The sequence below is a fragment of the Mus caroli genome, unplaced genomic scaffold (genome assembly GCF_978045245.1).
Source record: "Mus caroli unplaced genomic scaffold, Mus_caroli_1 scaffold_5, whole genome shotgun sequence".
NCBI lineage: Eukaryota > Metazoa > Chordata > Mammalia > Rodentia > Muridae > Mus > Mus caroli.
In genome coordinates, this window is record NW_028227260.1 from 28,983,539 (window position 1) to 28,998,089 (window position 14,551).

Here is a 14,551-nt window from a genome sequence, read left to right on the forward strand (position 1 = left end):
CTCACACCGCTCAGTATTAGCCCAAAGATTGTGTAGTAAAACAATGAAGGATAATTTACTGTCAGAGAAAAATACTTCAAGTATCCCTTAGCTAATGGACTAGACACACTACAGCAAAAAATGTCTGGCAGGTTATATTCTGCTGTGATTTTCATTATAGAACCATGGTGTTTTGATAGAAAAACTGAAAGAAAAAACATTGGCTCTCACTTGTAATTAAACTGTATGTTTAAAAATAAACCACATATTTTAGCACTAAGTCTAATCACTTTAAAACTATAATGAGATTCCTGTGCCAGATCATTTGTCCCTGCCTTTCACTGCTTTAAATTCTGCTCCTTGTTTCATTCAATCTTTTTCTGCTGAAAACTCTTCCTTGTGAATCTTTAGTCATTTAAGGGCTTATTGCCTTAGGAGCCCAATAAATGAGAATTTTGTTTTGAAATTGGACTTTGCTTATTCTCTTTTGCCCCCAAAGCAAAGCTTTGCAAATGGGATGAATGCACAGCTCCTTTTCATATGTGTCTCTCCAGATGCTCAAAGCATCACAGAAAATAGGACAGATATTATAACCCATTTAGTTGATGAGAAGACAGAGGCCTAGAGATTAATCTTTCTCCAAATCATACAGGAAGAAATTGCAAGTGAGGACTTGAACACAAAACTCATGTTTTTAAAATGGGAGGATTTTCAGAGAAGCAGAAGTGACAATCTATGTTTGCTAGCAAGCATTTTAGTTGTAAATAGGCCTGCACAATCATTCTTGAGGTATTCTTCTGAACACTAAGCAGAAAAAAAAATGATAACAAATTAAGTAATCCATGTCTTTGCAACAAATGTACTAGTTATAGGTTATCTTCATGCCAAATAGGGCCCTATGTATTTTCTCATACACACGGGGACTCTTTGTATAGACTATGCATACATCCCAAGGAATGTACAGACTTATTCAAGCCTTTGTAATACTTGCAGAGGTGTCTATTTTGTTTCTATTTATATGATCAAATGTTGCTCATATTTACCATTTTGTTTGACTTTTTGGTTCTTTCGGTGTTCAATTATAGGAAAGCTGGTTCTGTTTTGATTCCTGATACTGATTTAAGAACTGGTCATGGAGAAGACAGACCTGCAGATTCATCAAGCCATTCACCTCTATCCAGACATTCCCCATGGATAAGTGAGAGTTTGGCATTTAACAACTAAATACTCCCATTATAAAATAAGCAGATTATGTCTAAATTCCCTCATCCTCTACTAAATTAATATGTAACAATTGGGACACTTAGAGCATCAAAATATGCCTACTAGAGTCTGGTAAACTACCCATTGGCCATAGGCTTTATTATTATTATTATTATTATTATTATATTTTCTTTATTTACATCCCAGTACTTGGGAGGCAGAGGCAGGCGGATTTCTGAGTTCAAGGCCAGCCTGGTCTACAAAGTGAGTTCCAGGACAGCCAGGGCTATACAGAGAAACCCTGTCTCGAAAACCAAAAAAAAAAAAAAAAAATTCCCTATACCTCCCCCCACCCTGCTCCCCTACCCACTCACTCCCACTTCTTGGCCCTGGGGTTCCCCTGTACTGAGGCATATAAAGTTTGCAAGACCAAGGGGCCTCTCTTCCCGATGATTGCCGACTAGGCCACCTTCTGCTACGAATTCAGCTAGAGACACGAGGGGCCATAGGCTTCTTAAAGAGGACATTTTGATTGCAGAACAAAAGAAATAATTTATAACATTTAGGTAGTGTCACTGTTTCTGACTTTATTAATTCTATTGGTACACTTGTGTTTCTTAGTTCTTGTTCCAGTGAAAAAATTGGGGTGGAGTGAGATAAACATCTTTCATATCAATAAAAAATTAACATTTCCTTCCTGAATACCTCTTACTGTGGATTTTATTTCTGTACTTGGAGCATTGTTCAATGTAGAAAAGTGGGAAAAAGAACTGAGAGTATCAATGGAAAGAGTTGCATAGCAAGAGTTAAATTTATCATTCTGGGATTTGTCGTTCCCAACATTTCAACATGCTGACAACAGCCAATGGAATGGTTATGTGTCTGTGTCTGCAAACAAAACTTGTAGATGCATGTCTTCATGCCAGGCAGAGCTGGCTCTTTCAAACACTGATTGCAGCTGAAGAACTAGAAGTATTTTCACCTATGTGTTGAGAGCCAGATTCTGATACCTACCTCTTCCTTTGCAGTGACACAGACAATTTGGGAGATTCACTCTTTGATAAATGCCCATCACTGTCTATATACAAAATCTTTGTGCAGTTCTTTGTTTGTTTAGATAGGAAGGGTTATTCCTATTACTGGCTGACAAAATGTGGATGATGTGATGTTATCAGATCAAAATAGAGCTTTGTGGGTGGCAAAATTCTGTATAACCATATGAGGAGGTTTTTGTTTACGCTGTTACTATTTGGGTTTTTAATATTTGTATTGTTTTGTCTGTTTATTCATTTGAGTTGGGGTTGCTTGTGCCCCCCCCCCCGTTGACCTCACACTACATTACCTGTGTAGCCAATGATATCCTTGATCCTCATCCTCCTGCCTCTACCTTTCAAGTGCTAAGATTACAGGTGTGCACTAGCATGCCCAGCTAAACTCTTTAGTTGCCAAATACTTCCAACATCCTTCCACCACAAGGATACTCCTTCAGGCCTGCTACTTGAAAAATAACCTTAAAGGGACCTGACTCTTCTCATCTCAATTTGTTCTGATAAAGGAACGTAGAATTGATTGGAAAGCCCTAACACTAGCTCTACCACTGAGTAGCTATGGGACTTTAAAGTCCATTGGTTTACCGTTTCCTGCTTAGTGCTCACAGCCTGTGTCACAAAAGTATTCTGATGACTCAGAGGAAGGGCAGAAATTCCCTTAAATATGTCTGTGCTCGAACAAATATTCATTAATATTTGCCTTATCATATTATATGGCTAGTCTCTTTTGGCCAGATTCTGTCACGGTTTTCATACCCCAAACCCATACCCTATAACTAAGATAAGAATAAGAATTACAGTTGTGAATTAAGGATGGTTTTTAGAATCCAAGCCACCTCCTACCTGCACTGGAGCTTGAGGATCTTTATAGTCCATTCCTCAGGAGCTCCAGGGGACTTTCCTGGCTAGCAATAATTATTCAATCTCATTTTTCCTCTAATTAATAAGAGTTGGAGGAACTTTTAAAATAAATCCATGTGCACATTTAATTTTCTATTTTCATTTATTTCGCAGTTAGGCTTTTCTTCTCCAATTTTGTTTTAGTGCACACCACACCTTGGATACTGCAGTCCAAAGATGCTGCAGCATCCCTTGCCTTCTCAAATCTTTCAGGCTAGTGCAAAAGCAATTGTTGTCCCTCGCCTCAGATGTTCCAAGACTTCTTAAGTACAAATGGTCCAAACAGGAACTCATACTCTCGCACCACAGGCTCTCTGTCTCCTCAAGTCAGTGTAGAGATCCCTCAGAGGCCATATCAAGTAAAACGGCAGTCAAACTTTGCACCTCCCTCAATTTTACTTAACAAGGTGAGTCTAAAACAACATTTTTTGTCACCTTTACTCTCTGAAATATTGCTCAATGCTGCCTTCTCCACATCTGCAGTCCTAAGAATCTAATGTAGACCATGGAGGTCACGGTACCGATGCCCCATCTCTGGCTCTGCTGCCCATACACTTCATTTTCTCTTGCAGTAAAATGAGAAAGAAGCGGACGTGCATTGAGCCATAGGAATCAAAGGACTCTGGGGGACTTGCTGAAATGTTTGAACTCCTGATCTTCACAAGCCATAGTCTATTAAGGAATTGTAATATGCTAATAACTTAATTCTTAATGCACATTTATTCTTCTAGGTACCATGCAAAATTATCTTCAGCAGGGGTTCAGCAGTGTAGCCATCATTCCAATAGCCAAGTACCACCTGGGAATTTATTAAATACACATATTTTTAGCCTCACCTAACTAGTCTGAAATGGAGGGTGGGGTGTGGTTATCTGTCATTTATTACTACATTTGGGTGAATCTGCTGCATGCTAAAGAGTAAAAACCATGGGTTTCACTGATTATTTTGCATAAAATCTGTAAGTACCCTGTGAAGGAAACACTAATTTATCTTTATTTGATATAAAAATGAGTAACATGAGGTCATCCTTTGTGCCATCTTCCTACAGTGATGAAGAGGGGATGTGAACCCAGGAGTTTTTATTCTGAATCTTTGTCCCCTTCGCTACTATGCCAGGCTGTCTCTCGAAATTCCAAATCCTTGCATTGGAAGCCAATATACGGATTAAAATGTAGCTTATGGACAATAGTAAACCTTTTAAGACCCAGAGTTGTCTGCATCTCTTTCCTTTTCCACTTTGCTCAAGCTAAGTCTGGCTCTTGCCCACAAAAGTTGATTTGCTAATTTCTGCAAACACATTGTTCTCTATATTTTGAATGCATTCGCTACCATATTATTAAACCTTTCCTTATGTCTCTAACCTCTTGCTGGAACACACCTCTCTGAATTCCTCTGGCATTCGTGCACTACAAGTTTTAAAGTTTATGGCATATGACTTTGTCCCCAACTACTTCTTACAATGAGCTTGCTCGTTCCCAGGAAGCAGGGTGGGCCATGTGGTATGTTGTCTTATATATTACCATTTCATTAACTGCACATAGATACATACATGTTTAGTTCAGAACTCTGTCCAAGATGAAGACTGTTGAATTAGTTTGGTGGTGGGCAATGCACAATTGTTTTCAAGTCACAAAATTATAAGTACCACAAATGGAAAAGCTGTTTACTACTTACCATCTTCACCCAAGTGCCTGGCATAGGGTAGGTACTGAATAAATTCACTGTTGTGGAAACAGCAACCAATCAATATAGAAAAAAAATCATTCTACTTAGAACTCAGAAAACAGAAATTACTCATGATGTAGTCACTACATATTAAAAAAAAAAAAACACCCTTTAAAGTCTCTAAACATATCACAATACTGTGTTTCCAACTGTCTAGAGTTGATATTGAATGAATTTAGACAATTCTCTTTTTCTCAACCCTGAACTGGGTAACTCCTGGGTCTTAATGCAGATCTATTTTTTTTTTTTTTTGGTCCTTTGAGAAGTCCTTTCTTGACTGCAACTGTGTAGGCTTCCCAAGAAGATACCATCCTTTCTGAGCCACTGGCTTCTTAGTATGTATATCCATTCATTAATTTCTCCATCCATTCACCAAACATTTATTGCCAAGCACTATGATGAGCCATGGACAAGTCTATGGGAAGTAAGGCATGAGTCTCAAGGAGTTCATTTTATCTTCAACAGGGGGTATTGACATATAATCTATAATATGTAACACATAACCTTACCATGTTGTGGGATGAGAATAATCATGGAGAACTTCGTGAAGAAATTTATATCTTTGCTAGAACCTGGAAGATACATAGGAACTAGCCAGGACAACTAAATTCACATATAAATGCAATGTGTCAGGATTTTCAGAAAGAAAAAAAAAAACAAGACTGAGGATGATAAGCTAATGTAGAAACACCACACATGGAGGAGAGATGAGGAAGTCCTGCCGTAAGACTATTGGGATAGAGACAAGCACATATGTTTGGCTTATATTTGAGTTGGATGTGAGAAAGGAAGTGATGTGGAGATTGTTGGAGGATGGGATTGCAGAGAAAACAATAACCCAATAAGCTCTTGTTGGAGGTGAATTGGAACATCATAGTGCAGGGAATAGTCAAAGCATTGGCCGTAGGCTCATTCAGAGAAGAAATTTAGCTTAGAGGTTCACACTCAGGAGTGTGTATTAAAATGTAGCTTGTGTTGCTTTAGGCTAAAGTACTAGCAGACACTGAGGACCCCTAAGTCTGCGAGAACTAGGACACAATCTATAAGGAATGAAGAACTGGTCTCTGCTCTCACAGATGTGGGTTGTCAGTAGACATACTCCATCATCCCCTGACACTCCCTGCAAAGGTTTCTCAATAACATCCATGCATCTTTCAGTTAAACTTCAGGTTGACAAGCATGAATTATTCAGTCCTAACTTCCCCCACTCTACCATTAATGATACCTAAAGAGTTTTGTTCTAGGTACCAGGTATGTTTTATAATCATTGACTCACTAAAATGCTAACAATAATCCTACACAAGGGTTTGGTATCGTACCTAAACCCTTGATATTCAGAATCTCTAAGAAATTTGCCTAAGAATACAGCTAACATGGCTGTGAGGGGCTCTGAATCCAGGGCCATGTATCAGCACTGCTGCACCTCCCCACCTCCTAGAATACAGCTGGATCCTCAAGAAGGCTGCCCTCTTCCTTCCCCTGCTTTGTAAATATCACTTGCATCCCTGGCCTAACATTTTGTTCTCCATTAAAGGACAAGGCTCCCCTTGGGAAAAGTAAACCTCAAAGTCGTCAATCATTCAAGCCTCAGTGGGAATGAGTTTCAGATTCTTAGGAACACATTTTAATTTTATGAGAGAGTACCACTGGAATCTTGAGGGAGGGATAATAAGGTAGAAACACAGCAAATTATGCAGTCAGATTCTTCCATCAATTTTGCCATCCCACCTAGTTTTGGGTATGTGCTTCTAAGATTCTTAGATGCTGTTTGTGCATATTTCTACTATGTTGTAGGTACCTCCATTAATGGGTCCGTTACCCTAGTTGAATGGTTCTAATCAAAGGTAACCTTACACTACACACTGACTCCAAACCACCATGATTAGAAAGAGATAGCCAGCTTGAGCTCTGGTTGTAGACCTATAGTTCCTGGCCTTGGGCACAATTTTGAACCCTTGAGAATTAAGTCCTGCTGTGCACATTAAAAAATATTGAGCAGATGGAGACAGGAGAGCTTGTTGGAACAATGTAGAGGAGTCCCTTCTGCCCTGGATGGATCCATCTGCCAAAATAAATGACATGTATCAGGGCATGGCATTAGTCCAAGCCCATTGAAATTCTGTGAGCCATCCAAACAGTGATGGCGCTTCAGATTGGGTCTGTGATTGGAGTTAGAGAGAGATGATGATGAGTGAGCATCTGGCTGCTGTAGCCTTCTGATGGGAACAGTCCCAGGGGAGGCTCCAGGGTGAGAGGAAGACAGCCTCAAGGACCCCTTGGACATCTGCCACAGACAGACCAACAGGACCTAGCACCAAAAGACAATATAGTCTCATGTCATTCCTACTAACTATGTGACCAAAAGAAATCTTCCTTTTCTCTCAGCCTCCTCCACCCAGTATAAAATAAACCCTGGGCAAAATGGTCTCCAAGGGCCTTTCCCTGCTTGAACATTCTGTGACTTCTTTGACACAGGTTTGATTTCTCTTTCTCTGTGTGAGAAAAGGTCCACCCACCCACCTGTTTATCTGCAGTCTCTGTGTTCTCACACTGACCTCTGCTGGTCATATGGGGGAAAAATGCCGTATATCATGCCTGCAGGAAAAACAAAACAAACTATAATCCAGTCTATCAATGATTCAGTATGAAGCTTAAGCGTCACACTGAAACTCTGCACTGGAGATGAGAGCGAGTGGAAACCAAGGCAATGCTAAGCACAGATCAAGACACGGCTCTTTTTCTCAGGGCTTCCTTCATCTGTTCCCGGTGCTCTGTGCCATGGTGTGAAAGGATTTCCATGGGTGGCAAGATTTCTTGTCTCAGTGCAAGACAAGGTCTTGGCACCATTCTGGGGAGGCAATTCGAGATGAGCCTCCAGACACCTACCAGACAGGGCCCTGTGCTGAAATCAACATGAGAAATTTCCTTCCGGGCTGCTGACATATCCAACCAACCTAAACTACCTGAGACCAGCCTCCATCATCTTTGTTTCTCCAAGATATACCTTCCCAAAAGCCCCTTTTGGATTTTTCTTTTAATCTCATGGGTTCTTTAGATGACTTACATGCAACTTTCCGTTAAATTTAGGGTGCCCGTTCAGACAGGAGAAGGGAAGCCGTTTTCTGAACCATCATCTCCTGCTGGACCAACTCAGAATTCTATTACTGCCATCTTAGCATTTCACAAGCCTAAGTTTCCTAGTTTACCCATGCTGGTGAACTTGTGTTCAGAAATATAAGCGCACAGAAGTGGATGGCGCTGGCCCATGTGCTCACACTGGGTAATGCATGAACTCCCATAGCAGTACAAGCAGAATAGGAACTGGGTCACATGACAACCAGCTCTCTTCGTAGCTGTCAAGCAATTTATCATGTCTATCTTCCCTTTATGAAAAAAACCCTTTTGGTGGGTCCGAGATTTGGTCCAAACATTCTGTGGTCTGATTGGATCTTCTCTGTTAGTAGCTCCAGCAAGTCCACCGTGTCCTCAACCTCTCGGCAAACAGTCCCCTCCACCATCAGCTGATTCTTACCTGCTTCCCCTGTTCCTGCCTCATGCAGGCTGCCCCAGTGTCCTGATGATGCTCACATGTTCTTTAGGATGCCGCCTGAGGAGTTACAACTCTGAACAGTGCTTTCTGCCCAGCTGCTCCTCCAGGTCTGACCACACCACGCCTTCAGGTTTCCTGCCAAACTCTCTAGGCCCATTCCAAGGTGAAGTTCACTTGGCCTTCCCAAGTAGCCGTGACTCCCCCAGACACGGGCCAGGTGTTGTGCTCCATAGGCCTTTCCACTGTGTGCCTAAAGTGGTTGCTCCCTGCGCCATGTGAACGGAAAACTCTTGAGTGATAGATGGTATTGCAGAGTGTTGCATCTCCTTGGGTAGAACATTGTTCATTTCTTTGCAAGAGCTCTAGGGCTTCATGGGCCTGATTGACACTGCAAATTATATCCCAAAGGACCAGCACAGCTGGTGGGAACAAGTATTGCCGAACATAACTCTAAACACTGTGTTTAAGGCGCTGTTTTCAGCCTTTTAAAGTGTAAAGCTTGAGGGTGATTGGAAAGGGCATTTCCGTGGGCTTTTTCAGAGTTTTCTCTGAGTTTTAGGAAATTATGGTCACTAAAGGGGCAGGGAGGTGGGACTGGAAGCATTTATGCAAACTTGGTTTCTACCAGATGTCAGGTTCTCAGATAGGTAGTGCACATGGTTTTCACTTTTCAGCCAAAAAGAAAAAAAAAAAAGTCCCTATTGGGATAATCCGGGCTGTCTGCTTTGTACCTACTGGGATTAATTCTCAGTCTCAGTCTGCTTTTAAATGTCAGCTTGAACTCTCAGACTTAATTATTACAGACATTTTATAACCAAGGCTTTCAAAATCTTCAGGCTGCTCACTCCTGCTACCATAATTGATACTTAATAGATATTCTCAGGCTCCTTGTGCTTTACACATTTGGGTACTGTGCAAATAGAAGGAGGGGCTGAAAGGGGGATAGGAAGGAAGAGTGAACAAATGAGTGTGGGGGAGGGGTCCCTGTAAGTATTTAGTGCCAGGTATAAGGATGGAGTCCTGGGATCAGCTGTAAAATCAAGATGTATTTTGAAGAGTTGGGCAGTTTCAGTGGTCACTGTTCTCTGCCCTCCCCGCTGGGGCAGCATTCTTTAGACACAGCCACTTCTGAACTTCAGTGCAAGCATGTGGTTGGCCATTTGGATGTGACTTATAAAATGCCATGATGCTCTCCAGTGTTCTGTTCGTTCACTATTTTGACAATCTGATGGATGGCCTGGCATTAACTAGGAAGAGGACAGTCTTATGCAGCCTGAATAACTAATCTCCTAAGAAGTACAAAGTTGAAGGATCTTGGTGCACATGAATCTTATTAAATGTGCTTATAAAATGTGTTCTATCCAAATAAGCTTAACGGCTCCTAAAATAGCCCTTTCTGATCCCTGTCTGGAACGCTGGCATGCCTCACGTATCTCTAAGCCAAAATTATTTAGTCAAGTGGTGTCTGTACATGAGAAAATTGGAAATGTTGATGTTAAATCTTCTGTTGACTAAATTTCAGTCTTTCTGTCCATCTTTAGGGGCACCCTGGACCAATTGGAACTCAAGGTCCAGCTGGTCCTGAAGGGTTTACTGGTCCAACTGGTTTATCAGGTTTGAAAGGAGAAAGAGGCTCCCCAGGCCCTCTGGGACCATATGGATCAAAAGGAGATAAGGTAAGGAACATCTCTGATGCAAGGGTGGAAGTACAAAAGTCAAATGTTCCCTCTCAGTTCTCAGAGGAATAGTGTTGCTCCTAAATATTGTGGTTCCAGGGCACACACTTTAAGAAAAGCTGAGCCAAAGTACAGTATATACTAGTGTGAAAGTGTCTTTGTGAAATATAATACTGTGTACAATTGGTATACAGCATTAAAGTAAAACTATGAAGAAAACAAAAAGAAAGAAAGGAGAGAGGGAGGGGGAGGGGGAGGGGGAGGGGAAGGGGGGGGGGAGGGGGAGAAAGAGACCTGAGCATGGTGATGCACATCTGTAATCCTAGCATTCAAAGAGGCAGAAGCAGCAAGATTGCCACAAAGTTCAAGGACAGCCTGACCTCCTTAATAGGTATCAGGCCAGCCAAAATCCATAAAAATGTCTATCTCAAAGGAAAAAAAAAAAAGAAAGGAAATGGAGTGACTGGTGGGCAAGTGATGGAGGAAGCATTTCTGGAGATTCTCAAAGAAGGCAAACTATCAAGTAAATATACTGATGCTTACGTGACAAGTTGGGTCACTCATGTCAAGTCATGGGGTTTTGAGCTGGACTTGGGTGGAGAGTCTGATCAGCTGATCAGTAGAGATCAAGCATAGAACAGAGAAGACTAACAAGCAAGAACTAACAGGCCAGATTTAGAAACAACCTGGCTCATAAATATAAGGGAATGCACTACCAAACAAGAATGGTAATAACATGATGACTAGCCTACTGAATTTATCAACTCAGTTGAGATGCTCTGTGTATTTTCATCACGTCCTGTTAATCTCATATTTTAGGGAAGGGATTGCCACACTAAGTATAAGGTAGCTGAAGTATAACATTTATCTGGACACATGAAGTTGAAGCCAATTTTCTACTCACAGATGAGGTGGATGGCAATTAATGAATCACAAATATTCACATCTCAGGAAAGGGAGCCATTGCGTAGCATGTAAGGACCCAAAGAGTTGTGCAGTGAACCAAGAGGCTGCAGGTGACAGGCTTTAGCATCAAGAGGTTGTGGTGGTCCTGGTTCCTGAAAGAAGGTCTGACTTGGCTTGTTTGAATACATCATTGGTCTAGCTTGAACTCAAACTGCCTTTTGTGGATGAACAAGAATTGCACTTGTCCCCTGATAATAAGGGTAGAGTAGCTTAGGACCTTATCTGAAGGAGCAGAATGGGAAGAAATTCTTTTGTTAGATTTATCAAAGCCTTTCTGTTGTTATCCAGATGTGATGTCTGCCTGTAATACTGAGTGTTAAATTTTAGGGCTTACACTACTCTGCTTAACACAAGAACTTGTCTCAGAACATAAGCATGTTCAAGACCATTCTTAGATCAACTCATTAGACTTGGGGGTAGGAAGTATGGCAACATGACATGAAGAAGGGGATATAAAACACCAACAACTTAGGTCATCAAATACAGTCACCAAATTTATTGACCCTAACAGGCATCAATTTGATTGCCATACACATTTCTCTCTCTTCTCCTTTTTTAGGGTCCCATTGGAATTCCTGGCTTTGTTGGCATCAGTGGGATTCCGGTAAGTGTGTACACGGAGGAGACTTTAATATCACCTTTCAGGTTCTGGCTCCTGGATCAAGTACTTTGACCTTACATAGAGTGTGTGTGTGTGTGTGTGTGTGTGTGTGTTGTACAAGTAGGCTGAGTGTCATGCACTGAGATAAAGTGTGGTGAGGTGAGAAGAGCAAGAGTCCCACACATTTAGATTCAAGCAGCCCTTACTCAGATGGTTTAAGAAGAGAAGTACCGCCGGGCGTGGTGGCACACACCTTTAATCCCTGCACTTGGGAGGCAGAGGCAGGCAGATTTCTGAGTTCGAGGCCAGCCTGGTCTACAAAGTGAGTTCCAGGACAGCCAGGGCTATACAGAGAAACCCTGTCTCAGGAAAAAAAAAAAAAGAGAGAGAGAGAAATGCCATCTATGAGAAAACATCTATATCTTAGCCTAAGTAAGCTAATACTGGGCAGGAGTGGGGACACTGAGGGGAATTTCAGCCAGACATAGAGGGACTGCCTCTGAATTGCAGGGGCACATTGAAGCATGCATGTACTCATTACAGGAAAAGTATTAAGATGCACAGAATTTGAATGAAATACATTTTATTTCAGTAATGTGTTCTTATCAGCCTTATTGCCCTTCAGAGGGGACTACCCTTCAGATAATTTGGTTGATGCTTGTTTGTTTACCTTTCCAGATATCAGTGGTGGATTGGAAGCTTGTAAAACAGCCCCTTTCCAAATTCTATCCAACCCAATCACTTAGATTCCCCATGTGTAACCTATATCCACACTTAACTGATGGCTTCTGGTTACATGGTGACTGTTCACCAACCTCTGAACTTGTTAACATCGGAGCTTACTGGCTAGTGCTTTCTGCTTTTGTCTGTGTTTATCCCATTACCTGGGTCATGTTTATCTACAAGTTTTTCTTATTTAAAACTTATTTAAGAGACCAAAAAGGCCATGGACACTTAGACTATACAAAGAGGAAATCTCCTCCACCTGAGGGGGACTTTAGCTTGCCCTCATCCTTCTAACAACCCCTAAGAGGTCCTTTTGAACCCTATCAGAGCACAGTTGGAGATACTGTAGTCTACCCATTGTCTTATGTAATGCTATACAACCTTCTAGTATCAGCAAAGGTGATTCAGATCTTTCTTGTTCCAATCTCTAGGCAATGTCTCAAGCACCTGCTATGTGCTCATACTCCACTATGAGAATATACAGCAAGGATATAGTTTTGTATTTATAGATACTATAATCTGATCTATTTTTCTCTCAAATCTAGTAGACATTTGTAGATCTGGAGAATAAAAGACCCACTCTTTTTGTGTTTCTTACTTGAATCGCGTCACCCATAAGATAACACATTTTATTCAGCTGCAATGTCAAGAAAATGTCCAGAAATAAGCCAATTGGATAATTGAATGGACAGGGATAGCCATCCATTTTTGACATTCACCTACATTTTCTTATGACCTTGTTTCTATGCGTGCATGAGAAAGAATCCCTGCCCAGAGTGTGCCTTCCAGGTGCAGAAGATGAGTGTAACTGCTAAACTGGAGGTACCATTACCCAATCATCCTATAGGCCTGTCTAGGTGAGAGATGCACAGTAATTGGAACTTGCACTCTTACTATGCCCTCCCCCTATTCTCTCTTTTGGGCTGGAACTGAGAGCAAGTAAATCTTATGCTGCCTAGGCTGCTTTTAAATCTAGGCTGGAACCAGTCCTTAAGTCCAGATGGATGCTTCTTATGCCTCAAACTTATGGCCAATGCAAGCATTGACCACTTGTCTTTGTGGCTTCATTGCTTAGGGGAAAGAGTTGCAGCTCTTCAGTATCCTCCAAATAAGCTGGCTGCTCCCCAAAAGACACACCCATTTTCTAGTCCTTTCATTGACCAAAGGTTGTCTGTGCTTCCCCTCTCCCAACTATCCAAGAAGTATCTGTTGTGTGCCTTTCATTTATTATTTACCTCTTCCTTCCATCTTGAAGCTCTTAGTAGTCTTTGATGTGTGGTTCACTACTCTACTTCCTTGATGCATACAGTTCCCTGGTCCTGATTGCTTTGTATGACAGTTTCATCTCTGACTCCTTAAATTCACAGATAATATCTTCTATTTCCCTCCCCCATCCCTGAGGCCCAAGAGTCCTGGAAATCCTAAAAGAAAAGTTTAAAGACCTGACTCAGAGTTCTAATACCTGCAAAAGCCAGAATTCCTAGACTGATGGAGCTACTTCAGACAGAAAAGCATAGAACCTACAGGCTTTTTCCAACTAATCAATCTGTTCAACTTTTAACATCACATACTTAACACTTCATCTGAAAACAACAGATTCTGACACATCTTACTAAACTGGACCACTGTAAAAATCAAGTTCCCCTCCTAATAATAGCCAATCATTAACACAGGTCACTGATTTGGGTCTCCAAATTCCAATTTTTGCTATTATATAGACAATTTCAACATGAAGTCACTTTCATGATAGCCCAGTTAATTGCACCAAAGGTCATAACAGCCAATAAAGAGGGCAAGCAGGGCTTGCCTACCAGTAGGATGTTCAATATCAGCACAACAGACACTGGGGATGGTACAGCTCAGGGCTTTGAGATATCCCAATTGTGTGTTAGGGCTGTTGGCATTATTTATAAAACACTTTCATTTAAAATGAGTTGAAGCCGGGCTTGGTGGCGCACGCCTTTAATCCCAGCACTTGGGAGGCAGAGGCAGGCGGATTTCTGATTTCGAGGCCAGCCTGGTCTACAAAGTGAGTTCCAGGACAGCCAGGGCTACACAGAGAAACCCTGTCTCGAACCCCCCCCCCCCAAAAAAAAATAAAATAAAATGAGTTGAGCTTGGCGACTCTAGTTGGAGAACAGGAGGAAGGATTGTAGCCTCTAAGGGGATCGGAGC

General features: G+C 41.5%; 1 protein-coding gene across 2 annotated transcripts in view; it reads left to right on the plus strand.

Annotated features, from left to right (window-relative positions):
• Col4a6 (collagen type IV alpha 6 chain) overlaps window positions 1-14,551 on the plus strand; it is a 330,176-nt gene that overhangs the window by 247,580 nt on the left and 68,045 nt on the right. For both annotated transcript variants that reach the window (XM_029473623.2, XM_029473624.2), the window contains 2 exons: window positions 9,949-10,083; window positions 11,609-11,653. In XM_029473623.2, the coding sequence (XP_029329483.1) occupies window positions 9,949-10,083; window positions 11,609-11,653 (180 nt within the window). The remainder of the gene's footprint in view (window positions 1-9,948; window positions 10,084-11,608; window positions 11,654-14,551) is intronic.